Source organism: Acanthamoeba castellanii, assembly GCF_000313135.1.
Source record: "Acanthamoeba castellanii str. Neff unplaced genomic scaffold scf7180000084712, whole genome shotgun sequence".
In the NCBI taxonomy this organism is placed as follows: domain Eukaryota; phylum Discosea; order Longamoebia; family Acanthamoebidae; genus Acanthamoeba; species Acanthamoeba castellanii.
In genome coordinates, this window is record NW_004457363.1 from 160,407 (window position 1) to 186,540 (window position 26,134).

At 58.2% G+C, this 26,134-nt stretch overlaps 11 protein-coding genes across 11 annotated transcripts in view; 7 read left to right on the forward strand and 4 right to left on the reverse strand.

The window, feature by feature from the left end:
* The window catches only part of ACA1_381380 (NADH dehydrogenase (ubiquinone), putative), a gene marked incomplete at both ends in the record, with an annotated part of 1,081 nt that extends 689 nt beyond the window's left edge, over positions 1-392 (forward strand). Inside the window, one exon of the mRNA XM_004336396.1 lies at positions 25-392. Within this exon, the coding sequence (XP_004336444.1) occupies positions 25-392 (368 nt within the window). The remainder of the gene's footprint in view (positions 1-24) is intronic.
* Positions 393-395: 3 nt separating this feature from the next.
* On the reverse strand, positions 396-2,862 carry ACA1_381490 (Hypothetical protein; the record flags this gene model as incomplete). Its single annotated transcript, XM_004336397.1, is given in 13 exon segments — positions 396-488; positions 569-747; positions 758-795; positions 903-1,023; positions 1,133-1,208; positions 1,292-1,345; positions 1,456-1,548; positions 1,652-1,675; positions 1,772-1,869; positions 1,949-2,007; positions 2,282-2,410; positions 2,604-2,742; positions 2,820-2,862. The coding sequence occupies 13 exon segments, from the start codon at positions 2,860-2,862 to the stop codon at positions 396-398; spliced, it is 1,146 nt and encodes a 381-aa protein (XP_004336445.1).
* A 657-nt stretch (positions 2,863-3,519) lies between these two features.
* ACA1_381500 (uncharacterized protein) lies at positions 3,520-4,545 on the reverse strand (the record flags this gene model as incomplete). Its single annotated transcript, XM_004336398.1, has 1 exon — positions 3,520-4,545. One exon carries the CDS (start codon positions 4,543-4,545, stop codon positions 3,520-3,522), a length of 1,026 nt encoding a protein of 341 aa, XP_004336446.1.
* A 1,121-nt stretch (positions 4,546-5,666) lies between these two features.
* Positions 5,667-8,152, forward strand: ACA1_381510 (NADH dehydrogenase, putative; the record flags this gene model as incomplete). The annotated part of the gene is made up of 12 exons (XM_004336399.1): positions 5,667-5,772; positions 5,864-6,017; positions 6,112-6,152; positions 6,242-6,326; positions 6,405-6,514; positions 6,618-6,651; positions 6,734-6,927; positions 7,106-7,276; positions 7,347-7,416; positions 7,513-7,569; positions 7,638-7,787; positions 7,903-8,152. 12 exons carry the CDS (start codon positions 5,667-5,669, stop codon positions 8,150-8,152), a joined length of 1,422 nt encoding a protein of 473 aa, XP_004336447.1.
* Positions 8,153-8,286: 134 nt separating this feature from the next.
* On the forward strand, positions 8,287-10,705 carry ACA1_381520 (WH2 motif domain containing protein; the record flags this gene model as incomplete). The annotated part of the gene is given in 11 exon segments (XM_004336400.1): positions 8,287-8,358; positions 8,527-8,649; positions 8,740-8,862; positions 8,965-8,998; positions 9,072-9,159; positions 9,269-9,413; positions 9,491-9,565; positions 9,678-10,275; positions 10,288-10,389; positions 10,488-10,592; positions 10,659-10,705. 11 exon segments carry the CDS (start codon positions 8,287-8,289, stop codon positions 10,703-10,705), a joined length of 1,512 nt encoding a protein of 503 aa, XP_004336448.1.
* Positions 10,706-11,094: 389 nt separating this feature from the next.
* ACA1_381530 (protein kinase domain containing protein) lies at positions 11,095-16,888 on the forward strand (the record flags this gene model as incomplete). The annotated part of the gene is made up of 22 exons (XM_004336401.1): positions 11,095-12,715; positions 12,765-12,815; positions 12,878-12,935; positions 13,006-13,072; positions 13,159-13,288; positions 13,358-13,461; positions 13,542-13,622; positions 13,705-13,830; positions 13,900-14,014; positions 14,128-14,228; positions 14,341-14,511; positions 14,596-14,718; positions 14,791-14,968; positions 15,048-15,242; positions 15,315-15,412; positions 15,496-15,555; positions 15,643-15,726; positions 15,827-15,896; positions 16,050-16,140; positions 16,243-16,371; positions 16,512-16,627; positions 16,779-16,888. The coding sequence occupies 22 exons, from the start codon at positions 11,095-11,097 to the stop codon at positions 16,886-16,888; spliced, it is 3,879 nt and encodes a 1,292-aa protein (XP_004336449.1).
* An 89-nt stretch (positions 16,889-16,977) lies between these two features.
* ACA1_381540 (uncharacterized protein) lies at positions 16,978-17,409 on the forward strand (the record flags this gene model as incomplete). The annotated part of the gene is made up of 3 exons (XM_004336402.1): positions 16,978-17,005; positions 17,163-17,223; positions 17,301-17,409. 3 exons carry the CDS (start codon positions 16,978-16,980, stop codon positions 17,407-17,409), a joined length of 198 nt encoding a protein of 65 aa, XP_004336450.1.
* A 260-nt stretch (positions 17,410-17,669) lies between these two features.
* Positions 17,670-19,367, reverse strand: ACA1_381550 (K+ channel tetramerization subfamily protein; the record flags this gene model as incomplete). Its single annotated transcript, XM_004336403.1, has 7 exons — positions 17,670-17,710; positions 18,024-18,250; positions 18,314-18,457; positions 18,540-18,712; positions 18,793-18,987; positions 19,081-19,272; positions 19,338-19,367. 7 exons carry the CDS (start codon positions 19,365-19,367, stop codon positions 17,670-17,672), a joined length of 1,002 nt encoding a protein of 333 aa, XP_004336451.1.
* Positions 19,368-20,012: 645 nt separating this feature from the next.
* Positions 20,013-20,268, reverse strand: ACA1_381560 (uncharacterized protein; the record flags this gene model as incomplete). Its single annotated transcript, XM_004336404.1, has 2 exons — positions 20,013-20,103; positions 20,132-20,268. The coding sequence occupies 2 exons, from the start codon at positions 20,266-20,268 to the stop codon at positions 20,013-20,015; spliced, it is 228 nt and encodes a 75-aa protein (XP_004336452.1).
* Positions 20,269-21,530: 1,262 nt separating this feature from the next.
* Positions 21,531-24,270, forward strand: ACA1_381570 (GTPaseactivator protein for Ras-like GTPase; the record flags this gene model as incomplete). The annotated part of the gene is made up of 10 exons (XM_004336405.1): positions 21,531-21,707; positions 21,817-21,982; positions 22,102-22,435; positions 22,526-22,697; positions 22,790-23,230; positions 23,307-23,443; positions 23,596-23,732; positions 23,799-23,918; positions 24,010-24,095; positions 24,154-24,270. The coding sequence occupies 10 exons, from the start codon at positions 21,531-21,533 to the stop codon at positions 24,268-24,270; spliced, it is 1,887 nt and encodes a 628-aa protein (XP_004336453.1).
* Positions 24,271-24,770: 500 nt separating this feature from the next.
* Positions 24,771-26,075, forward strand: ACA1_381580 (uncharacterized protein; the record flags this gene model as incomplete). Its single annotated transcript, XM_004336406.1, has 6 exons — positions 24,771-24,916; positions 25,007-25,208; positions 25,294-25,372; positions 25,416-25,673; positions 25,731-25,820; positions 25,903-26,075. The coding sequence occupies 6 exons, from the start codon at positions 24,771-24,773 to the stop codon at positions 26,073-26,075; spliced, it is 948 nt and encodes a 315-aa protein (XP_004336454.1).
* Positions 26,076-26,134: the final 59 nt, after the last annotated feature.

Consider the following 26,134-nt stretch of genomic DNA (forward strand, 5'->3'; position numbering starts at 1 on the left):
GCACGACACACACAGGAAAAGCAGTGTCGGACGTGCCCAAACGCGCCCGGGTGGAACGATCGCCTGGCGTCGGACAGCGAAGCCAATGTCAAGGCCGATCGCTCGGAGCTGGAGGACGTGCACGAGATGCAGGAGTTTACCATCAAGACCATCGAGCAGCGGGAGGAGATCGAGCAGGAGGTGGAGAAGGAGATCGAAATGTCTGGCCTGGCCAACGATGCGGTGAAGGCCTTCGCCCAGGAGTCCAAGGAGTTCCCGGCCGGTCCGTGAGCGAGCGGCGACGTAGCGACTGGACCATCCCGAGGGGATGTCTCACCACTCTGAAGCCGCTTCAAAAAAAACACATTCATCACATTCAGGTTCGCACACACACACGCACCCCCCCCCAATAATGTTTAGTCCTCTGTCCGTTCGTCTTCTTCACGGTCGAGCCCAACCAGTTGAAGAGACACGCGCCACAGCTTCTCCTGCGCTTCGACATCGCAAGCCTTTGGGGGGATGAAAGTGGTCGGGAGTGAGTGGTGTACAGGCGCATCGTGTGACCACCTGGTGTGGTGGGCGGGGGTACCTGGCGAGACGGGGTGGCTTCGCGGCGGTCGGCGTAGTACTTCCCGCCTACTCCCTCCAGCGTGTCCTCGGTGGCGGCCCACACCGTCGTGGCTGCGCCCTGGGCCGGCGATTTGAGGAAGAGGGCGCCGACGCCGTAGACCATGTACTTGATGGGACCCCAGAGCTCACGCCACAGGGCTGTGTTCACCACTCCCGGGTGCAGAGCCGAGATCGTCACTCCCGTCCCTACGGACCGAATTCAAACGAACACATCCCCGCTCATTTCAGCGTGATCAGGTTCGCACACGCACACGCACACGCACACGACACACGCACACGCCATGTAGTCATACCGTCGAGAAGGCGCTGTCAGTTTGAAGGCGTGCATGACCTGGGCGAGCTTGGAGCGTGAATAGGCGATGAATCGGCTGCCGGGATGCTCCTTGGTCTGCAGGTCGTCAAAGTCCAAGTTGGCTGTGCGACACCACCCACCCAACCACCCCACCGCCCATTGGTCACCGCGGGCGTCAACCGTGCGTCTCGCTGAGCGATGCTGTGCTGTGGTCGGATTTGGTTTGGGTACCCATCGAGTGCGCCACGGAGGAGACGTTGATGATCCGCGCGGGCGCCGATTCCTTGAGCTTGTCCAACAACAAATGCTGATCCGCACAAGTTGGGGAGAAGATCAGTAAGCGTAGTACCAGGTCATATCTCTCCTACAGGGCGTCTTGCTGGGGCGTACTGTGAGAAGGAAGTGGGAAAGGTAGTTGACGCCAAACTGGTTCTCGAAGCCGTCCTTGGTTTCGCCGTACGGAGGGCAGTAGACCCCTAAACGAACCAGCAATAATAACAAATAATAAACAATAAACAATTTGTAAAGTGGTGAGATTGCGATGAAGACCGAACGGCGAGGAGTGTGGGCCGGGTGCCTGCGTTGTTGATGAGGACGTGGAGCTGCACGCCCTTCGCCAAGAAAGCCGAGGCAAAGTCCCTCACCGACTGCACTGTGTTGCGCGTTAGTGGGCACATCACACACACACACACACACACAGCCCACGCCTGTGGTCGCAAGCAGTAAGAGTCTTGTGCGATGCCCACGCACCTGAAGCGAAGTGAGGTCCACCATCTGTGAAGGCACCACACAAATGAAGGTGACACACACGGACCCGTCAGTGTTTGTTGAGCTCTCGCCCACAGAGCCTGGGACATGTGGGACACGCACCATGCATTCGGCCGTGCCTCGGGCGACGATCACTCGTCGGTCGGGCAGTCGGTGCAAGCTCTCGATGGCCTTCTCGCCCTTTTCAACATCCCTGCACGCTGCGCCACGACACAAAGGAATAAACAAATAAAAAACCAATAATTGAATTGCAAATCAATACAACTTTGGGGAGGGTACCGAGGACTACGTGGTAGCCACGGAGGTAAAGTGCTCGGGCGGTCTCGAAGCCAATGCCGCTGGTGGCGCCCGTCACCACCGCTACCTTTCGGCCTTCGAGCTCCACCTTCTTCTCTTCCACTTCTTCAACCGCCCCCTCCTGTAACTGTAAATTATTTTCATTTATTTAATTAATTAATTTTTTTACTCCTTTATTCTTCTTCTGCTGATAGGGCAATTCCAACCACGGTAAGGGTGCAGGTTTAATAAATAAATAAATAGGTTGTGTTCAGCACAGGTAGGCAAGTTCGGGGATCGTCGAGTAGCGGCGGCCGCTAGTAGCAGCAGGCGTACTTGTGGACGACGCCACGCTGCCTGAGCTCGCGGGACTGCTGGGCGATGGCGCAGCAGGTGCAGAACCAGATGCAGCAGAAGTCGCCGACGAAGGTGCCCGGGATGTCGTACTTTTGCCTTATCTTATTCCTACAAACGCAACACAGTGTTAGTGGTGGTCACCCGAGTTTGCCGTTGCACACCATAAAAAACGTGATGTCTCTCGCCATTGGCGAAGCTCAAGCAACAGCTCGCGTACTACCACGTAAACAAACTCCGAGTGGACTAGTCGCCGCGAAGAACGAAGAACGAAGAGGAAGAACGAAGACGGCAGGGGTCATACCTGGCGAAGGTGGCGCAGCAGAGGAAGCAGCACACCCCACCGCAACCGTCCATCGGGCCGCAGTGCCGGTCCTCCGCCGCCGAGTAGTGGTAGGCCACGTCAAAGCACCCACAGCAGTACGCCGAACAACACGTGTTGCCTGCCCTCCGCCCACACACCTCGTTTTGTCAGCCGCGCCGTTTTCCATTGGGAGCTAGATCAGTCGTGGGTGCGTACAGTCGGAGAAGCACTCGCAGAGGCCCGTCTCCCAGTCCGACATGTTTTCTCGTCCCATGGCTGCTCTGTGGGACTCTTGGTTGTGCTGGTGTGGTTTGTGTTTGCTGTGGTGGTTGTGTGAGGAATGAACTAAAAGAACAAGAGCACGGTGGTGTCCGGCGACTCTGACCAGCAACCAACACCCAGCTTTGTCGACTTTGAACTTTACGGACCAACCAAACATAGTGAGTCGGCACAACCAAACAGAGTGAGATGACATGACGTTGACCGATGAAGTTGAAGAAGCGGATGATGATGATGATGCTATTGTATTCACCGGCTGGTGCCGTCCACGGGCGTCACAGGGGAGAGAGCGAGGGGATTTGTGTGATGACTTGGTGTGTTGTGTGTTGTGCTTACTTTACAGAAGTGGCGTGTGTGGCGGTGGTCGAAGGAGAGTGGGCAGTGTGTCAAAAAACCTCGGAGGCGTCGCAGGCCGGGCAGCGGGGGTGGGACCCGAAGGCTGGCGGCGGTGCGGAGCTTCGCGGGAGTAAAAATGGAGGAGACTCTGCGCTTGGGTCGTCATCGTCGAGGCAGGCGCAGAGAGAACGATGGAAGTCGAAGAGAAGAGATGGAGTCGGGCGTCGGTGAGTACGAGGTAGTCGTGAGCTATGTGCAGGTCGTCGCAAGAGAGGAGAAGAAGAGAGATGTAGTCCGGATCTCAGTTGAGGAACATGCTGGGGTCGGCTTGGGTGAGCTCGTCCGGCATCCGACGGCGCACGCAGTGGCGCTGGAAGTGGAGGCCGCCGCCCACGGAGCCCAGCACCGAGTCGTTGGAGAGGATCATAGGTGGTGGCAGCGTCGACGCGAGGCTGTAGAGCGTGCTCGAGAACTCCTGCGGGACCGCGAGGGCGCCCGCGGGTGGTCCGCCGATGGGCGCGAGCGAGGGCGCACCACCGACGCCGCCGGACTGGGCCATCATCGCCGCCGACGACGGCGTGAGCGGCAGCTTGGGCGATACCACCTGGGCGCCTGGTCGTGGACCCCACTGCTGCGTGGAGTGTTGTGGCTGCTGCGGGTGGGGGTAGGTGTGCATCGACGGCGCGAACGCGGCGAACTGGGCGGGCGACGGGTAGATCGGCGCCGGGGCGATCGGCGTGGGCGCCGGGCCGGCCTTGAGCGGCTGCAGCGAGGGATGGTGGTGTGGCTGCGACGCTGTCGTGGTGGGCTTGATCGGCGCGTAGGTTGCCGCGGCGGCGGGCGGCAGGGGCTGGGCCTGCTGCGACTGGTGCGCGTGCTGGGACTGCTGCTGTTGCGGCGGCGGCGACGGCTGGGGCTGCGGGCTCGGCTGGGGCTGTTGGACCTGGCCCGAGGCGATGACGCCCTGCTCGACTTCGCTCAGGAAGAGCTGCAGGTTCTGAAGCGAAGACTGTGTGAAGTTGGCGAAGATATCGTTCCGCCCGAGGTTGAAGCTGCCGAGGTTGGCGGCGGAGCCCTGCTGGCCGGGGGCGGCCGTGGCGGCGGCGTGGGCGGCAGCGGCGGCGGCAAGGTGCTCGGGGAGGGAGGGTACGCTCTGATGGAAGGCCGCACCGAGCGCAGACAGATCGCCCAACGATGTGAGGCTCTCGAAGAAGGGGAAGTCCTGAAGATTCGAGAACGACCCGAAGCTGGCGTTGTTGAAGACGCCCGAATTGAAGACGCCCGAGTTGAGGCCCAGGACTTCTTTGCCCTTCCCCTTGGCGTCCATCTCTTCTTGTTGACCTTTCTCCACTTTCGCCAATTCTGCGTTCGCTGCTGGGTGCTTCGGTTGATTGTTGGATTGCTACTAACGAAAATCTTCTACAAGATGCGGAGAATCGCCCAGGCGTTGTCTTCGCGGATTGTGCGGACGTGTAGATAGAGGAAACGTAGGAAGAGCGATAGATCCGGTGCGAGAGACGGAGGAAGCTGGAACGAGACAGTCACGAGCCGAGGCTTGTGGCGCTTCGCTGGACGAACAAGAGAAGCACAAGAAGAGGCAGCCCAACGCTCCACGAGGAACGCCTAGGTCGAAATTTCGACACAAGCGCTGCAAATGGATAAATAGTCTGAAAAGCTGTAGAAAACTGCGGCAGTTTCGAGCGAATGAGTTTTTTGACACACACGTGAAATGTTCCGAACCAATAGGAGATGCGAATTTTACGTATTTGAGGCACCTTATCAACCAAGATCGAAATTTGGGGGAAAGACGGCCAGTGGATGTGTTCTCAATTGGCTGATCATTCTCGGATTGCATTGCGAAGCGATAATTGGTATTGGGCCGAAAGTCTGGTGTCCGGAAACCGTCGCTACAGAAACGATGACTCAGGACTCCTCTTGCTCTGCTCAAAGTCCGTGTTCTTGAGGCGCTGGCACGGCTTGCTCGACTTTCTTGATCAGCAGGGTCACTCAGTAGACGGCAGACCCGAACAAGAGTGGGCTGAATCATACTGATGACAACATGATGGTTCTGGACAGCGTGCATACCTTCAGAGTTGCTGGACAGCTGGGGGTCACTTCTCTGGCCTTTTGGGTTGTGGCCAGGCCTGGTATGCCTGGAATGTCCCGCAAGACAGACCGGGAACGGGTAAGGTGAGGCCACCACCGCTGCAATTGGCCCGCGTTCGCCTCCCTTACTGAGGCGCCACCATGAAGAAGGAAGCTGGTGAGTGTTGAGGGCGAAGCGGAGCCGAACGGTCCCAACAGAGCTCCGACTTCGCGTCGTTTCGGCGCAATTCTCAGCATTTCATGGCCGTGCGCGCCGCGCTCTTCGCTTTGTTATCTCCCGTCTACGCCCCCCCCCCCTCCATAAGACCCCACCGCTGCAGATTGCATACAACCAAGCACAAGATGAGAAGCAGAGTCACCACGTCCACAGCCCGCACCTCCACTTCTACGCTACTTGCCGTGGCGTACCGCCCTGCCGCACACACTGCCACCGCTCTGCCGCTTTCGGGTACGTATTTAAATAATAAATATTCTATATTTTTGAGCGTTTGTAAATCGATTGATCAATTGATTGATTGCTTGGTGTGCTCTTCATGAAGGGCCACGATTTGTGCGTGCACTCGCGACCACCACAACCGTCGACGGCGGGAAGCAGCGAAAGAAGCTCGTGGTGTTGGGCAACGGCTGGGCCGGCTATCGCCTCATCCTCGACGTCGATATCAGCAAGTATGAGCTCAGTGTCATCAGCCCCAGGTACCCCCCCCCGCTTCGCCTCCCAACACTGTGCGCTGCAGCCCAGCGGCAGAGACCACCGCAGACTGTTAGTCTGACACCTTCCGTTACGTAGGAACTACTTTCTGTTCACCCCTCTGCTTACCTCCACCACTGGTACATCACAACTCCCACCGCTACTGTGGTGCCTTCTCGACTCATCTTCCTTCGTTCTTCTTCCTTCTTCTTGTCGCTCTCACCGTCAGTGGGCACGCTCGAGTTCAGAGGCGTGATCGAACCCGTGCGCACTGCCCGCCCTGGACTCAACTACATCCAAGCTGGCGCCACCAGGTCTGTGTCCCTTTTTCTTCGCATGCGAAACCACCATCATGTGGCCACAGGCTCACACATGATCTCTACAATGCGCAGTGTGGATACCACCAACAAAGTGGTCACCTTTGAGAGCGTGTACGAAGAAAGAGAGACAGACGAAGAGGTTCCGGTTCATCCCGCCGCCTCGATCAAATACGACGAGCTTGGTATGCCAGTGGCAATCATGTGCGCTGTATGAGTGGGCGTGGGCTGTGTGTGCGTGTTGCATATGTGTCGCCGGATCTCACTTCTGTTTGCGGCACGATGCAGTGATTGCCGTGGGAGCTGCGCCCAACACATTCGGGTCCGTCATATCTCTGGCCCGCCCTCTGAGCCTAGTGGCCTCGATCTCTTTCATTTGTTTTTTACGCTCTTTTCGGCTACAGAGTGCCCGGCGTTGAGAAGTACTGCTACTTCCTTAAGTCTGTGGCCGACGCCCGCAACATTCGACAGCGGATCATCGAGTGTTTCGAGCGCGCCAGCAGCCCCACGACAACAGAGGCCGAGCGAAGCCGCCTTCTCCACTTTGTCATCGTCGGCGGCGGTCCCACATCGGTCGAGTTCAGCGCCGAACTCCACGGTAGCCACACGCACACGCACACGCACACGCACACGCACACGCACACGCACACGCACACGCACACGCACACGCACACGCACACGCACACGCACACGCACACGCACACGCTCGGGGCATCGCCCACGTATGGCTGCTCGTCGCTTCAAAGACTAACCATGGCGCATGCGTCGTGCTGCAGATTTCCTGCGCAAGGACGTGCACAAGATCTATCCGGATCTCGAGAAGCAGGTGCAGATCACGCTCATCGAAGCCGGCAAGACGCTGCTGAGCACGTTCGACCAACGTTTGAGCGACTACACCATGCGCACCTTCAGGAAGAGGAACATCGACGTTCGCACCAGCGTGTCGGGTACGCCGCCGCCGCCAGTCTCAATTCACTCGAACGATCGGTTACTGAACGCACACACGCTCGCGCGCAGTCAAGCAGGTGAAGCGCCACGAGATGGTGCTGTCTGATGGCGCCGTCATCCCCTTCGGCCTCGGCGTCTGGTACGTCGACCATGGACCACTCGACTTTTCCCGGCCACAGCAGCAGCTCACCTCCATTTCCTCTCGCCGCCGCCCGCGCCTCTAACCCAACTCAAGGTCCACCGGCCTGTCGCCAATCCCGTTCATCAAGGGCCTCCCATTCCCCAAGGACAGGTAACGTAATCTGTGTGATTCCCTGGCCGGCCGCCTGGGCTGACGATGGTTGATGTTGGTTGGACCAGGTCGGGCCGACTGCTGGTCGACGAGTACCTGCACGTGAAGGCGCCGGGCGTGGAGGGCGTGTACGCGGTGGGCGACTGCGCCGCCTTCGAGACCAACCCGCTGCCGGCCACCGCCCAGGGCGCCGAACAGGAGGGCAAATATCTTGCGCAGTACGCATTGAGCCCACTCGCGCGCGTGTGCGGCGTGTGTGGAGTGCACGTACGGTCACAACGCTCATCTGACACGACACACGACACACGACACACGACACACGCACAACGACAGGGCGCTGAACGCAAAGGCACGAGGGGAGGAGCCCAAGAAGTTCCAGTACCACCACAAGGGCATGCTCGCGTACGTGGGTGGCTACCGGGCGCTGATCGACTCGCCGCTGATCAAGCGGTCGGGCTTCCTCACGTGGATCATGTGGAACGCGGCCTACATCACCAAGCTCGTGTCCATCAAGAACAAGATGATGATCCCCATGTACTGGTTCAAGTCCTTCGTCTTCGGCCGCGACATCTCCCGATTCTGATCAACGCACCAGTCCCAATATCAAAATAAAAATTAAAAAAACTAATTAATAAGCATTTTGTGTAGACACTGTGGTGCATTCCGTTCGTGCTGTGGCACAACACGCTGGAGTGTGCACGAGGAGGAAGAGTGAAGATGTCTGACGCATGGACAGAGTTGGACAGCATTATTCGGCACCAAGGCGACTATGCCGAAGTCGAACGCGAGGTGCGACACACATTTGCACTGAATCATCAGCATGACGAATGATTTTTAAATTCAATTCAATTAATTAAATCCAGCTGAGATTTTTGGTTTTTGCTTTTTTGACAATAAACCAATAAAGACACCAATAATAATTATTAAAATGTCTCTGCTCTGTGGGTGCACCCACAGAGAACCGAGCTTGTGCACTGGAAGACGAGGGCCGAGAGGGCGGAGCGAGAGGCGCGCGCATGGCAGGAGAAGACGCGCAGGCTCGCCGAGGCCGTCAAGGAGGAGCGCGACCTACACGAAGTCGTACGTGGCCTCTATCTCTGTCTCTATCAGTGCGTGCATGCCGCGCGTCTGCTGACTCTCACTATGTCTGATGGCGGCGGCGATTGCCAGTCGTACAACGATCTGCTCAAGGACAAGAACTCGCTCGAAGAGAAGTGCTCGCTTCTCGAATCCAAGATGCTCAAGCTCATCGACATGGTGAAGTCGGGCAAGTTCTCCCAGAGCGGCAGCCAGGTAGCGCGGCCTCTCGTTATCGATCGAGACCGTCCCCACTAACCCTAACTCTGTGCTTCTCGACACACGCACACGCACACGCACACGCACACAACCACACAGATACAAATGTCGCCGCGAGCGAACGACAGCGCAGGTAAGCGCCCAACAAGCACTTGACGCCTGGTTGGTGAAGGGCCTAACGTTGTCTAACGCCGCACGTGATGCAGACTTGGTGGTAGAAATGGAGAAGAGGCTGAAGGAAGCGAACCAGCAAGCGGAAAAGAGCAATATCGAACTGGCGCAGTCAAAAGAAAGGTTGGTTGGTGGCCCGGCCCACACTCTCTGCATATTGTTGAGTGAAAACGCGCTGCTCATGGTGTGTGTGTGTGTTGTGTCGTGTGTCGTGTGTGTGTGTGTGTGGTAGAGTCTCGTTGATCGAAGGCAAACTGCGGCAGTTGGCCGAGGTGCTGAGGGCGGAGCGAGAGGCCAGCCAGAAATCTGCAGCGGAGAACCAATCGATAGAAATTGACCTCCTCAAGAAGAAACTCGGCGAGGCCGCGCAGAGGGAGGTATAGACACTTCTTCCTGCCTCCATCCACGTGCGTTCTTCGCGTGCTCGTGCTCATCTCCGGTTGGTCGCCCACAGCAAACCCTAAAAGCGGAGCTATCGCAAGCGCAGCAGTCGTCATCACAAACGTCACCTCAAGCGGCCAACGCACATGTGAGTCCCCCCCTCCCTCTTTCGTTCTTTTTCTCTCTTTTTGTGCTTCGCATTCTTTTTTCCGCTTTTCTGTTCTTTGTCTGAACGACGGGCGGGTGGGCGTCGTTGGCAGGAGTCGGAGCGAAAGGTGAAGGAATTGGAGGACAAGCTGCAGAAGATCGCGGTGGGCGTGCGGAAGGAGCGCGAACTGAAGGCGGCCGAGGTGAGCGATCTCAAGACCGCCAACGAGAAGCTCTCCAAGCGACTGGAGATCTACCAGGAGCGCCTCACCGCCGTCGAGCAGGAGCTGCAGGCCAAGGCCGGCAGTAACGGCGGCGACGACGGGAAGAAAGAGCTCCGCATGTGGCGCGAGAAGGCCGAGGAGGCCGAGGAGAGGGCCAAGCGGGCCGAGATGGACGCGCAGGACAAGATCAGCGACTACAGGATCAAGGTGAAGCACCTTCTGGTCCAGCAGGAGGCCAAGTTTAAGGAGCAGAGCAGTGGCGGCGGCCAGCAGCACAGCGGCGCGGAAGAGGCCGAGCAGCGATGTCGCGCCCTGGAGCAGCGCAACCGCGAGCTCGAGGCCGCGCTCGCTGCGCTGCAGACAAATTCGAGCGCTGCGCCGATCACCGCACCGCCGCCGATGGGCATGGGCGCGCCGCCTCCGCCGCCGCCGGCAGGAATGGGCGCACCGCCTCCGCCACCGCCCACGGCACCGCCTCCGCCATCTGGTGCCGGCACAGGAGCTCGCAGTGGGCCGCCGGCCTCGCTAATGGACGCCATCAAGCAGGGAGCATCCCTCAAGAAGGCGCCCGCGGGCGGAGCCCCCAAGCCCAAGCCAGCCGGTACAACACACGTCGCACACACGACACGATATGCAACACGCTGGCCACAAACACACACACACACGGCTGATGGTGATCAAAATCTGTGGTGGGAGCAGTGAGCGCACCGGCGGGACCCAATTTGGCGCAGATGGCCGCAGAGCTGGCAAACCAGCGACGACAGCGCATGCTCAACAGCACCCAGACCGACAGGGGCTTCAGACGTACGCTTTCTTAGTTCTTGCCTTCACAAGCGATCCGGTGGCTTAGTGTTGGCGTGATCCACGCAGGATCGGTTCGGTTGGACATCATTCTGGAGGACGTCAACAACTCGTGAGGCCGCTGGGGAACACCAAGAGGCCGTCGAAGGAAAAGTACCCTTTGCTTGCTGTGCTTTGTTTCCTATTATTTATTCACATTAATTCTTTTCCTTTGTAGTTTCTCTTCCCTTTACTTTATCCTTTTTTGGACTTACTTTACCGGTAAAATAGTCTAGAAAAGCGCTCGCCCGTTCAAATAGTTTTTTTGTAGACATCACCCAAGGAGGCCTACCAAAGTGACGAGAAAGACGAAAAGAAGAAGTGTGTGGACATGGTCTTACGAAGGTGAAGTACTTCCACCTCATCATTCGAGACATCAGAGGAGGGAGCGCATTTCTCAAATCAGCATACCCTGCCATTTCCATCACACGCGATCGAAATAATCTCAATCGCGCATTAGAAAGGAATGGACTTGATGGGCGGCCGACCACCGGTCGGGAGCCATCGAGACCAGCACCGCCGCACAGCGAGCGGCTGCGGCTGGGAGCCAGGAGAGGAAGGGTCGGCAGTTGTGGAGAGGGCTACCACGGCCAACCTGCCCCCGCGCCCCTCGCCGCTGCACCGCCAGACGACGTCCTCCGCGTGGACCATGACCTCGCCCTCGACCTCGCCCTCGAGCGCCGCGGCCAACGGCCTCTCCCCGCAGCCCCTCCGCTCCTTTCGTTCCTCGTCGGCCTCGACCCCCGACTCACTCTCCCTCGCGGACGTGACCAACACTCTGCATAGCTCAGATTCCCTGACCATCTACACTATTTCCTCCTCCACTTCTTCTTCGTCTTCGTCTTCATCTACGTCGTCCTCTTCAACATCCTCGACGTCGTCGTCAACATCTTCGATGTCATCAACTGCGCCGACCATGCCAATGACAGAACCAACAGAAACAGCGGCGCTGGCTCACACCCCGCCCCGTGCGCCGCTCACCACGTCCACCTCATCTTCGTACACTGCCGACCACGCCCCCTCGGCCGCGCCGGACCCACCGCGAGCCAAGCGCCGGTCGCGCATGCCCACCATCACGCTTGACCCGTCCTCTCCGCACGAGGGCGACGCCAGCGACCATGGGCTACCGCGCCCCACCGGCTGTCCGTCACCACCACAACCCATTACCCCAACCGCCGCCGCCGCCGCCGCCACTAGCAATCACGACGACGAGCCGCTACCCATCACCGGAGCAGCAAGTACCGTAGCGCCGGCGTCGCACGAAGGGCTCGCGTGTGAGATGCCGGCGGTTGCAGCGGAGCAGTCTCCGACGGGAGTTGTTACCACGACGGCCGCAGCGGCAGCGGCAGCGGCAGCGGGCTGGTTGCGCGAGCTGGGGAGCCTGCGGGACGATCAGGAGCGCATCGACCTGCTGGCCGAGGTGCTGGCCATGGCCGACGCCGGCGAGCCCAGCCACGCCCTGGTCCAGCACGCTCGGCGGCGCATTCAGTCGGCCCGCACTTGCGGCCTCTCGCCGGAGAAGCCCGACAAGACCTCTGCGCAGACAGCAGCCAGGAAGCGGAAGTCGCCCAAGTCGACGACCAGGTCCTCGAAGTCGAAGAGGCGGTCGAGTAGCATGACGTGCACGATCACCACGGAGAAGACCTCGAGCGAGCAAGCCGCGCTGACCACGAGCAGCCCCGAGAAGGAAACCGTGCGGCGGCAGAAGGACACGGAGAAGGAGAAGGAGAAGGAGGTCAAGCGGCGCAACCGATCGAAGACGAAGAAGTCGACGGAGGAGTCGCTGACGGACTCGCCGAGCAGCGGCAGCAGCGGCGAGATAGCGGCGATTGCGAGCGCCGGCGAGGCGCTGGCGTCCAACCTCTCGAGGGAGGCGCTGGCTGCCACCACGGTGGGGACGAAGCGGGCTCGGTCCGGCTCGGCCCGGCTGCTGTCCAAGATCAAGATCAAGCACACGTCGGCCACCTTTGGCACGTCGCACGAGGGCCATCGCACCAAGTACGATCTGGACGACAAGATGGAGATCCTGGAGCACGACGAAGACGGCCTGAGCGACCAGGAGCAGCCCAAGAAGGGGTATGTACCCGGTGTTACATGCACGCACGCACGACACACACCTCTCATGTGCATCTGCAGCATACGCTCCCGGCTGGTCAAGGGACACTCAGGCCGTCGTGCTCGAATCTGGTAACTCCACTTTATTTATTTTAGTTTTATTTATTTTTGTATTGAGAACTCTTTTTTTTCAGCCGGTTCGAAAGAACCCAAACAGCCTCGCATGGAAAGGCGAGGATCGCAGGCCACAAGGTACTCTCCACCCGCAGAACCCACCGCGTGCATCGCTCGTGGCGCTGATTTGACTCACTCGGCCTTCAAGCATCACCAAGAGCATTCCGGCGCTGTCCCGACCGGCCGTGGTGTCGCCCGCATCGTCTCAGAACAAGGTGACACACCAAAAGCAATTCTGTTGTTCCACACCTGCTGCGATCAACTCACACACGCGAGTGACTCGCTTCCTGTCGGGCACCAGGGGCTGCTGTCCCGCATGTTCGGCGGCGGCGGCAGTCCGTCCGATAAGATGGCTCATACCGTGCTGAGCGAGGAGGCCACCTGGCGCGCCGCCTTCGCCCGCCTCGGCGAGCGTGAAGTTCTCATCGCCGGTACCGCTGGGAGACTTAACTACATTTATCTCCGCACCCAGCGATGACTGACGATACGATCATCTCCAGCGCATGCATGCAGCTACAACGGGGGCAAGGGCATGTTGTACATTTCCAGCGAACACGTGGGATTCCTCGAGCGTCTCTCCGAACAGCATGCTTCGGTCATCAAGGTACGCCAACTATCATACCATCACGTTTCCATCCATTTGCGCTCACCTTACACGACACGACACGACCAACGACACGACAGAAATTGTGGCTCTACGAACAATTCATCTTCGTCCAAAAGGCTTCGAATCGCTCCGTCACCATCACTACTAGGGATGGCCAAGTGCGTTCTTCAGTGCTTCATTTCCTCTTCTTTCCCTCCCCTTGTTTCTCACTTGGCCCCAAACGTGTTGGCTGTTGTGCAGATCTGCTTCGCCAAGTTCGACGCGGGGCACCAGGAGTTTGCCTACGCGACTCTGCACGCCCAGTTTGCGCCCTACGCCTCTCGCACGCAGTCGTTTCACCTGGCCATCGACGAAAGGGACATCCAGGTTTCGGCTCCTTCTCCTGATCTGTTTGGTGTTGTGGTTGTTCACCCTCCGGAGCTTCTGGGCATACAGACGGTTCGGATTCTCTTGCGCGACGGCGAAACAACGAAGCAGCAGATCAAGGCCACCTTCAACCGGAGCGAGACCCCACTGGCCAGCGCCCTGCAGGCCAACGACGCCGAGATCGGTGCGCCACCACTCGCGCACTACTGGGGGGGAGGGGGCTGGCTTTTGCGGGAGACGGACGGGTGAAGTTGACCAACTACGACTCACTTGCACTGCCTGCCCTGTCTTCTGCAGTCAAACTATTTTTGCAATACTATCGACAAGAGGGGCTGGACATCAACGCACCCGACGAGCAGGGCAACACACCACTTCACGTCGCCTGTCTCTACAGCAGGGTAAGATTATCGACACACGCACACACGCACACGCGCACACACAACACACACCGATTGCGCTCAGATCGCAGATGTGCGGCGGCTAACAGATTCCATGGGCCATGCGGTACAGAGCGAGGTCCTGGAGTTGCTGCTCGCCTACGAGGGGATTCATGTGACGATGGAGAACGAGGACGGCAACACGCCGCTGCACTATTTCTGCCGATCGTTCCCCTCGCCGACCTGCCAGGCCCTGCTTCGGGTGTTGCTCTCCCTCGGCGCCGATCCCAACAAACCAAACCAGGTACCGTGTGCGGTGGTGCGGTGGTGCGGTGGTGCGGTGGTGCGGTGGTGCGGTGGTGCGGTGGTGCGGTGGTGCGTCACTCAGACTGAGATGTGGACACAGTCAGGAGAGACACCCCTGCACAAGGCAATTTTGAATAACAGTGTGCGAGTGCTGCTGATCGAGTGTCTGCTCGACAACGGAGCCGACGTGAACAGCGTCAGCAAGGTACCACCTCTCTCCTTTGAGCCACCCGCCAGCCACCGAGTGACACACTCCCTCCTTACCGAAATTGCGCAGCTCGGGGAGTCTGCGCTGCACTACGCGGTGAGGCTCGGCCGAAAGGACGTCGTTTCGCGCCTCTTGTGTGCCGGAGCCGACACGGAACTCAGGGCCAACGTCGACGGAAAGACGCCCACCGAGGCAGCCGTGGCCTCCACGCACGCCGTCATCGCCAACCTCCTCCAGCGAGTCGATGGTGCGTTGCATGCCCCCCTCGACGAGCTCGCTCGTTCACTCACATTCCTCACATTCCTCACACCCACCGCACACTGTAGAGCTGCTGCATTGGCTCCGGGCTGTGGAGGCCCAGGTGCTGATGCAGCCACTCATGGCCCGGGACATCTTCCTCAACGAGCTGGGCGTGATGGACGAGGCGGACTTCAACATCATGCTGGAGCGCATCGAAGCCAACAACAACGTGGTCATCCCCGACAAGACGAAGCTGCGCGAGGCCTGGGCCGTGCTCAAAGGTGTGTCGCGCTTCCTATCGCCGGCGACATACCTGAAATACCTGGGAACTAACCGGGTGTTGTTGCGCGCAGATCGCAAGATGAAGGAGTTGACCAAGGCCGAGGCGATGCAGCTCGCGGAGAAGCTACAAAGCAGAGACGTGGCCAAGTTCAAGCATTCGATACACAAGGTGCCTTCACGCATCCCATAGAAATCGGCCCAACCCAGTTTGCCACTGACAAAAGCTGCGCTGGTCCTGTTGTCGTACGACAGGTCATTGGTGAGGCGCGACAGGGTCGACCCAATCCGAGACGGCTCTCCGCTACAGTTGACGTATGACCTCACCCTTGGCGCATCAAAAATGTTCTCCCCTGTGGCCACAGCTTACCTTCTGTTCTGGTCCGTCGCGGGCATGGGCAGGCCTTGTATAACGACGACCATTGGATCATCCGGCACCCCGACCTCGAGTTCACCCAAATCCTGGGCGACGGCACGTCTGGCAAGGTGCGCCTCCATGTTTTATATCATTAATCTTATTCAAATTACTTTTAAATTCACTATTTTAATTCACTATTTTTTTTGACACTTGGGCGACGGCGTGCAGGTGTACCGGGGCCTCTACAAGGGCATGGACGTCGCCATCAAGGTGCTCTACAAGAGCGCGCAGAAGGAAGGTGAACCCTTCCACGAGATCATCGAAGAAATCAAATTCCTCAGGTGAACCCTCCACCTCACCGCCCAGAGCAATGCGGGTGCTGGCGGTGTGTGCCGTGTGCCGTGTGCCGTGTGCGTGTGCGGTCCGTAGTTCTTACATTTAGGCACAACAGCTTTTTTCGAGGACACGTCCCCCGAGATCGTCCGCTTCTATGGCGTGTGCCTCGAGCCGGCCGTGTGCCTGGTGATGGAGTTTTGCGAAAGGTACATCACTAGTCTGTTTCCACGTTCCTCGCGTATCTACCGCCCGTTCAATTGACACACGCCTGTTTGTTTTGTTTGTTTTGTTTGGCGTGATATGATAAGGGGGTCACTCCATGGTGTGTTGAAGGACGAGAAAACGGACATGTCGTGGGAAATGGCGATCTCCTTCATCCAGGCGACCGTGCGGGGCATTCACCTCCTGCACACGTCACAGCCGCAGGTGCTTCACAGGTACCGCTCCCGTGTTACCCCCCTGATCAAGACAGGGTTTTTTTTGCGATTTCTATTTCTGTTATTTAGTTTAAACTTAAATGGCAACTTTGTACGAAGCGATTCACGTTTTCGTCGGGGACTGCGAAACAAACGCGCAGGGACTTGAAAACGCTCAATCTGTTGGTGACCCACGATTGGCAGATCAAGGTGGCGGACTTCGGCCTGGCGCGAGCAAACACGAACGACAACCAGAGCACGTTGGCCCGCCTCTGTGGTACGTGCCACCAATTTGCGCCTTGCCGACCGGACACGAGCGTCTCCTTTTTTGGGGGCGTGCGTGCCACCACAGCCTAGCGATGAAAACGGTCTCTAATGTGTGCCGCCGTAGGAAGACTCTAATGTGATTCTAATGTGTGCCGTCGTAGGAACACTCTTTTACTGCGCGCCAGAGCTGCTATTCGGCGAGGCCTCCTACACCACGAAGGCCGACATTTACAGTCTGGGCATCGTGCTCTGGGAAATCATTGCCAGGTAACAAACCAACCCTCTTGGCTGCCTTTTTCAGCTGAATGCGGAGCAGTGAGTGTATCACTGATTTCCTGAATTCACACACTAGGTGCATAAATGGAGAATACGAACGACCATATGCCGAGTTAGGCCGACAACACGAGGTAAAAGACATATATCTCTATTTATCTCAAATACGATGTTTGTATTTTGCTCATTTCGCCTATGTGTGTGTGTTTGCATATAGATATACATTGTAACCCAGGTGTGTGAGTTCGACCAACGACCGACCCTGCCCCCAGGGTGCCCCGAGGTCTTCGTCAAGCTCGTCAACGCCTGCTGGAACCCAGATCCCGACCTAAGGTGTGAATGTGCTCGAACTTGTTCTCCCCAATCACGGCCAGTCGCTAACTTCATGAATGAATGAATGAACAACGCAGGCCCTCGTCCGACCAGGTGCTCTCCATCTTGGACACCGTGGCCGAGGACTACGAGCGATCACCCGAGACGTGGGAGAAGACGCGACTGCGCAAGACGCCGGGGTCATGACGATGTTGTTGTGCGCCACCAGCGCCTCATTTTCCCCTTCTTCTCCAACCCAACCCGTACACACACATTAATGCTCTCCCCCGTACTTGTTCCATATGGCTGTTGCCCACCAGCATGGCTTGGTGGGCTTGGCCTGTGAGTTTTCTTTTTATGGACTGATGGGGGGACAGCCATGTGGAACCCATACAAAACTCTGATATATAGGTGACCGGGAAGTCGCCAGGCCAACCTTCTCACCAATCTGAATGGTGACCCCATGCTCAGCAGCCAGCCTGCGTGATATCTCTGTCTTGATGAGGGCCTGTGTTGTCAGGGTCAGGGCCTCCAGCTGAGGCAGGAATTCTGGAAAGTGGTTGGTGTGACATGCACAGATGGATGTAGTGTGGTTAGGCAAGTGAGAGAGGGTTTCAGGAAAGGGGAATGACAAACCAGCACCCACAAAGGGTCTGCGAGTTGGCGCTGCTTGATGCCAATCGGCCTTTGCAAACTGTGAGCAGAGGTGAAAAGGAAGCTTCCACTTCTGGCCATCAGCAAGAGGTGCCAACTCGCCTGTATGTTTCTTTGGTTAAGACAGGATGCATCTCTCCTGTTGAAATGAAACGGCGAATACATACCTGTTCCCAGCTCGGCATCAAGTTTGGTTGAAAGCTCTTGGCAGGCGCGTGTGATGAGGGTCTGATGTGTCTTCACAGTTTTGTGGTAGCCCTGGTTAAGAGCGCTGACAACCTTGTGGAGCATCTCCGGCACTTTCTGGGGCTCCTCTGCCATATGGGGTAAATGCCAGTAGTCCAACTCCCTTTGCCATAGGTCCTTGTCGATTGTCTGCGGAGCCACCAGCGCTCTGGTGGTGCAGGATCGTTGGTGACAAGCACACCTGGCCAGAATGGAGGAAGCGGGAGCGTACCCATGGCGATAGAAGTCGAGAATGGACGCAAACAGATCACCGTTACGATCGAAGAAGTATTCGGTGCTGTGGCGCACCAGCGCTTGGTTTCTCTCGCTGAACATGGCTCCCAGAAGTGTGTCCGGGTATTGTTGCAGCGTGCTCCTGGGTGGGGGCGAAGGGAATACATCAGGATTGCCCCGCAATGCAATGCAACATTGAGAAGCAGGCTGCAGGAAGATGTAACTGGAATGTCTTGAAGGTGCGACCACCAACGTTGAGGGTCACCTGTCGGTCCAGTTGCCTCTGTTCCTCTTTGTCCGAGCCTCTGCCTGCATGGGTTGTACTCTTGGCCTCTTCGCCCTCGTTCCTGATCTCTTGCTCCTGCGCTTTGTCCAGCTGCGCCAGCACACTTGTCACCTGGGCGGCGATGGATCGGGGTGAGTTGTTATGCACTGATTGGGCGCGATCGCAGCGAAGGAACTGACACCCTTGTTTACCTTGCTGTTGAGCTGCGCGGTGATGCCTGCCATGGTGCGGTCGAGCACCTCATTCCATTCCGCCGCCTGCTTCTCCAGCTCACTTTGCAGACACAGAGATCCTTCATTGACCTCGGCCACGCGCTGGCGGCGCTCATTCAGCGCTCGTTCAACGGTGAGGTCCAACGTGCGACCTTGCGCGTTGACCTCCTGGACCTGTTAAATAAGTTGTTGTTGTTGTGTTGCCGTTCCTGTGAGATTGCTGGCTGCGCACAGGCACAGCACACCCACCGGAGGGCGCTCGTGTACCTTGAGGTGGAGTGTGGTTGTGACTGAGGCCATAGTTTCGTCCATGGCGTCCATACACGCCTGAGCCTTAGACTCCAGTTGTGCCTTGAGATGTGTGACGAGGCTGGCAAGGTTGGCCATGTCAGCCAGCTGTTGGTCCCGCTTGCGCTGCACGCACTGCAGGGCCTCGTCCATGGCCTTGGTGGCCGTGCTCTGCCCCCCCCCCGGAGTTAAAACAACCACCAGCAGCTGGTGGCAGTGGATCGGGGGGGGGGTACAAGGCGAGCGCGGATGACGTGCTCCACCATGGCATTGAGTTCTTCCACCACACCTGGCTCCTCTTTGAAAGAGGGTGAACCAAATTCGAAGGCCACGAGTGAGCGGAGAAGCCACCAAAAATCAAGGAAATAGAGTCGGAGGTCAAACCAGTAGGCCGACAGGGGAGGGCGGACAGACCACCGTCTGCCACGAGTGCCGGACTCTCCAACACAAACCCAGGTGCTTGTTGCTGTTGTCTCTCCATTGTGGCGGATATTAATAAACGCCAGGCAGGTCCTGGTTTTCTGCCGTTATCCCTGTTCATCGAACTGTTGAGACGAACACTCGGGGCAGAATTCGTTGCCTGCGGGCGTGGGGTGGCGCCTGGTGGAGGCCCGGGCCTCTTGTTGCAAATGTTCTGCTCCGCGTCTAGTCGGACCACTAGCAACACACCCGCGCCCACGCACACAAACAGACACGCACAGGCACCAGACAGCTCGCGCTTTGATAAAGCCTTCTATGCATCGTGAGAGACTTCAGCGCCACACACACACAGGCCAACTGTTTTCCTTCCTGACGAATGTAAGCTTCACTTTACTCGTACGAGGTAGTTGACATTTTTCACCTTCGCCTGTGGCGCTTTTCGCCGTCGTCGGCCTTGGTGGTGTCTCTTCGCCGCCGCTTGCTGGCTATGGCTACTGCGGGCTCTGCTCGCTGCCCGTCCTCTGCAGCCAGCCGTCGCTTGTGTTGGCGCTGATGCTGTTGATGTTGGTGTTGTAGTGTGGTCTGCTCTGCCTGGGTTTCTACCGAATACCCGAGCCTGAGCTGGAGCTGGGTGAGCTGCTTGCGCAGCTCGAGCCGTTGGGTCTCGAAGATGAGGTACTTTTCGCGCTGCTGGATCAAGTGCTCCTCTCGTCGCTGCATCTCCAGGAACGGTTCGAACAGGGTCATCGCCGCGGCTTGGTGGGCCTGCTGGTGCTGGTGGTGATTTCGCCTCGTTCCGTTCTTCGAGGGTGGCGCACATGCATCGGCGGCGATCGAGGCGGCGACTGCAGCGCTGGAGGTCCCGGTGGAAGAGGCCTTCTGCGAAGGCTGAGGCGACCAGACCGACGGGAGGTACGCCAACAACCGGGGCGGGCTTGGCAGGCCGGAGGGGCTCGTACGGCCTCCTCCAGAAGTGGTGGCTGCCATCTCGGGTGGGTGGAGGAGTGAGTGGATGCTGACCTTGCCCCGAGAGCATGATCGGTCAACCGTGGTGGCCTGGAGTGGAGCGGGTCGTGAATCGCCGCCCTTGGGATGAGCAGCCGGACCGGGACAGCGGGAGAACGCACATTCAGCGCCGGCCGGCTCAACAGGGTTGAGGAGGAAGGAGATGGAGAGCTGGTGATGATGGTGACGATGGTCACCCGGCGGGGAAACCGCGGTGGCGGTGGTGGAGCCCATGTGTGTAGGGGGGTGAGGTCGATTCCAGAAGCCCGGTTTTTCGAACATGTTGCAGTTGATGGCGAGCCACTGCGCTGACTGTGACAGTGCGGAAGAAGACTGCTGTTGTGTGCTGGGTTGCATCCTCAAGTTCGTTATGCAGTAGTTGTACGGAATCGCCCTGTCTCACCCACGTGTGGCAGTCATCACCAACAACTGCGGCGTTTTGTTGAGCAGACTAAGGATAAGGGAGTATGTGGTGATGTAACGTGCACCTTATCAGAACCTTGGTGCTGTTCCACGTTGCAATGGAGTAGCTTAGTTTAGGTAGTGAGGCTCTTCCTTTAGTTAGTGTCCCAGTACCCGTTACACAGGGTTTCCCCATACAAAAACTCCCAAACCAGACAACAAACATACCAAAGAAAATCAACAAAGAAATGCACAGCCTGCTGTGATTTCCTTTCGTAAATTTCTTTTTTTTATTCGGATCCGAGGACGACGGTGTCGCTTCAACCGGCCCTGACATCCGAGAGCGGTCGCCAGGCGGGGTTGGTTGTGTGGTCTAGTTTTTTTTTATTTTGTCCTAAAAGCTTGCTCTTTGGTAAGATCTCTCTCCCTATTGTTGGCAAGACGAGATGGAGAGTACAAATGGCCCAGCTCCGCAGGCTGCTACAAAATCTCTGGCAACAGAGGGCAGAAACCGGCTGCGATCTTCATCTAAAAACGTGAGCAAGAACGCCTCCGCCTCCCTGTCGTCTTCGCCTGGGACGGCCGGCACGCTGGCGGGGGCGATGAAGGAGCGAGAGAGGTCGGGCTCAGTGGACAAGGAGAAGAAGGACAAGGTGAAGAAGGAGAAAAAGAAAAAGGAGAAGAAAGAGGCCGCGAGCGCCGCCCCATCCCTTCTCTACTTCTCCACATCTACCGTGCCCACCGTCACCCACCCGGAGCTTCCGTCCCAGCTTGACAAGGTACGTCTCCCCCTCCCCAATTAAACCAAGATTTAATTTTTCTTAAAATAAAATAAAATAAAATAAATAGAATAACAATTAAATGACATATTTGTCTCTGCTCGGGCAGTTTCTGGTCACTCCGGGCATGGACGTGGTTGACGGGCTCGTGAGTCGCCTGCGCGTGGAAGACATGAGCGACGTGTGCAGCGACCTGTCCACCATTTTCGAAGTTCATGGGCAGACGCGACGCCTCATCCAATGGGCCGTTCGCAAGGAGCTGGCAGCAACCACCAGTGCGTTGCCCTTTCCTCCCACCGCTGCGTGCCTATTGTGCGTGTGTGTGCGTGTGCGTGTGCGTGTGCGTGTGTGTGCATGTACTGTGTCATTCATGCGCCTCTTCGTCTCCTCCCAGATTCGTCGTCGGTGTCGACGCTCTTCCGACAGACTGGCGTGGCCACGTGCATGGTGTCCATCGAATGCAAGCGCAAGGGCGGCGAGTATCTCGTGGCCCTGCTCCGTCCGTTCGTCCAGCGGATATGCAGCGAGACCAAGTCCATGGAGGTGGATCCGCTTCGCATGCGCTCCCAGTCGGCCGAGGACCTCGAGAGCAACCGCCGGCGGCTGGTGGAGGCGTCACAGGATGCGCTCGACCTCATCTTCGCCTCGGCGAGCTCCTTCCCCGAAGCGCTCAAACACACATTCCTCATCGCGCACAACGAAATTCTGCAAAAGCTGCCCAACATGAGGTACCTTCCACCCACACACCCACTTATCATTCTTGGCATTCCTCAAAAATGTTTGCCCACCTCCTGACACCGCCTGTGGGCCTTGGTCAGGTGGACGGCGATATCCAACTTCTACTTTCTGCGCTTCGTGGCGCCGGCCCTCGTGTCGCCCAAGGCCTCGGGCGTCTACGACGGCAATCCGTCGCCCCAGGCCCTGCGGGCGCTCATGCTCATCTCCAAAACTCTTTCGAATGCCGCCAACGGCGTTCCGTTCGGCGACAAGGTGCGCCTTCTCAACCGCGGTTCAGCGCAAAACAAACGCACGCACGCACGTACAGAGGCGCTGATCATAGGCGTGGCATCAAACGCACACAGGAAGGCTACATGACAATCATGAACAGCGTGATCCTCGACAACCAGCCGCGCATGCGGGCGTTCCTGGAGAAGCTCATCGGCATGACGGCCGACGTCGACGCCCCCGACACGCAGGCGACGCTGGCCTCCTTCCCGCTGCAATCCGATCTGCACATGGCGCGCTGCCGCCTGCTGGCCGCGCTCTACTCGCACCGCAACGCCGTGCTGCCCGGGCTCATGAACACGCCGACGCCCGTACCCGGCTGGACGCCGCCCGCCCGGATGTCCCTGTCGGGCAACAACGCCGCCGTGGCGTTCCGGGTTCCAACGACCGACGGTGAGCGCAAGAGCTCGAGCGCCGAGACCACCGCCATAGGCGCCGACGACAAGAGCAGCAAGGCCACGCTGGGCGAGATGTTGGGCCAACTGCTCGATGCCTACCGCGTGCACTGCCCGGATTGGGTTTGCGCCTCACTCAAAAACGCGATCAATCGATTGAATGGCTGGCTGGTTAGCTGACGGCACCATTGACGTACAGGTGTCCGACGAGGACAAGGAGACGAAGAAGAAGGTGCAAGATGAGCTGCTGGAGAGGTTCGAGGAGGGCCTGGCTCACACCATGCGCCCGGTCACGCCATTATCCGTGCCCTCCGGCCGTCTCTTCCGACTGCTCCTGTACGTTGCATGAATCTGTTGTTGTGTGCGACTCATGCGCGTTTAAAGTGCCGTATATCGTGCGTGTCGTGTCGTGTCGTGTCGTGTCGTGCGTGTCGTGCGCATCGGCTGTGCCTGACCGCTCGTGTTTTTTGAATCGGGAACTGCTACAGGGATGTGGAAAAGCAGCGCACCAAGGAATTGGAGGAGGAGTTGCGAATCATCAAACTCAAACTCAACACGGAGACCCAGGCCAAGCGCGACCTGCAGCTCCAGATCCTGCGTGGCAACAACGCACCCGCGTCAAACGGTAAGGCCTCCCCTCATTTAGCTCTGTCTCATATTTGCACTCATATTTTTGCATTTTTTCATTTAGGGCCGTCTGCCGGTTGGGTGCGGGAACGGCAGCGAGTGGCCGGTCAGTTCGGGCAGATGTACGACATGTTGAGCGCCTTCCGAGGCCGGATCGTGGATCTCGAGCGCCTGGTCCTCAATGGTTCGTTGGTCCACCACAACCGATTGATTGTGGTCCAATACATGCACTCACGCCCATTGGCCTGCGTGCGTGTATTGCCTGGTCTCCGCAGAGGCGGCAACCGAAGGCGCCCCTTCAGGAGGAGGGGGACAAGTGCCCACCATCAACTTTGCCTCTGGCCAGCCTGAACATCCAAACGTATGCGCTGCGTGCACGGTGAGTGGGATTGTGGACTGAAATGTGTGGTGCGGTGCAGGCGGGGGGTGCGTTGAGTCCGCGAAGCCGAGCCAAGGCAAGTAAGGACAAGGCCAAGGCCCAGAAGCGACGCTCGTGGAACTTGAAGCTGGGCAACCCGCTCGCCCACAACCCGTGATGTGCTCCCTGCTCCAGCCTTGTCGACAACAAATACAACATGTTCTTGTAATAAAATAAAGTTCGCCTAATTTCTTTTATTTTTTACCCACTGTCTTTGATAACATGCAGGTGGTGGCCATAGATGACGGCACAGTCCCGGGAGCAAGCCCTCAAGGTCTTCCGCGAGCTTATATCTCGAGTTTCCCATAATTGCGTGTATTCTAACATGTCACGCCCCGTGCAGAGAAAAAGGAGACGCTGGAGCGGTGGGCTCGCTACAACCTGGACCGGTACCGTCCACCTCCACCTTCTGACTTTTTGTTTGTCTTTTTTGTTTGTATTAAAAAAAATTAAAAAATGGTGTTCCAATTTCGCGTGTTGCCTGGCCAGCTACTACGAGGTGGTGGAGGACCTGACGTTCCCCACGGCCTTTCTTCCCTTGCCGCTCGCCGACGCACGACTCTTGGTAGCTCCTTTGCCTCTCCACCAGAGCTCAACATCGAGGCCTGTCTAGATCAGATGGCAGTGACTGATGATGGCAATGTTGCGGTGGTCTCCGTGCAGACGAAGGGCAGCCTGCCGGACGGGCTCAAGGACGACCTCAATGCCGCCATTCAACGCGTGGGCGGCAGCGACGGCGCGTTCGTTCGCCTCACCACGCGCAGGTACCACCTTAAGGTCGCCAGTCGGCCTACTACACAACTTTGACTTGACAAGCTATGATGAAGCTGACGTACCACGTTGCGTGCGCACAGCCCCAAGGACGCGGTGGACAAGATGCCGGAGCGACTGGCGCCCTTGCTCGAGGAGGCGCTCAGGGGCGTGCCCGAGGACGACCAAAATGCGACCTTGATCGCGCTCCGGCGGGCGTTTGCGCAAACGCTGCGCATCCACAGCGCCGACGAGGCCCTCTTCATCATGAGCCTCTCCGGCCGCACCATATCCGACGTCATCCGAGTACGGACCACACATTCGCGTCACATCACGTCATCACACCACACGCCACGCGCTCACCGTCTATGTTTCGATCGTGCCTCATCAGATGTCGAGCCACCCCGACGCCGACCAGTTTTGGGACATGCAGCTCGTTGTGCGGAAGTTCTGCGACCTGCCTGCCCACGGTACCACTCGCACTACACCCGGTTTCTTTCTCCGCAAGAGAAGCGCTGATGTCGGCGCCGCATGTCATGCCGCCAGGCGAGTTCCGGGTCTTTGTGCACTCGGGCCAGGTGAGGGGCATCTCCCAATACGACACGCTGTGCTACTTCCCGCACCTGGTCCAGCAGAAGGCGGCGATCGCCGCGCTCGTCCTCGAGTTCCACGAAGCGCTGCACCAGCGCGTGGGCCACTTGTTCGACGCCTACGTCCTCGACCTCGCCCTGCTCGACAACCCGGCCGAGGCCGCGCCCACTCCTCACCGAGGTACGTTCGTGCCCGGCATGTGTCCCCCGCGCTCATCAGTCGCCCGTTCGTGTTCAGTCTTGCTGGTGGAGATCAACCCGTGGGATACGCACACCGGCGCGGCGCTCTTCAACTGGGAGCAGGACAAGCAGATCTTGGAGGGTTCCGGTACACCCCACGCGCCACCGCACACACAACCGCACACACGCAACCGCACACACACGTACGCTTGTTGACGCGGCTGTGGCAGAGGGCGAGGTGGAAGTGCGAGTTGTGGAAGAAGATCGCAAGCCCGTGTTCACCACCTGGCAGCCGCTCGTGGACGCGGCCCGCCAACGTTGCAACCGAGCGAGTGGTGATGGCCGCGACCAGCCGACATCGGGCGGCAAAGGCAAGGGAGACGACAAGTGCGTTCTCTCGTGAGGGAAGCCTGTCAAGCGAAACTTTTTGTACATTCAACTTGAAACAGCTTTCGGAAGTGT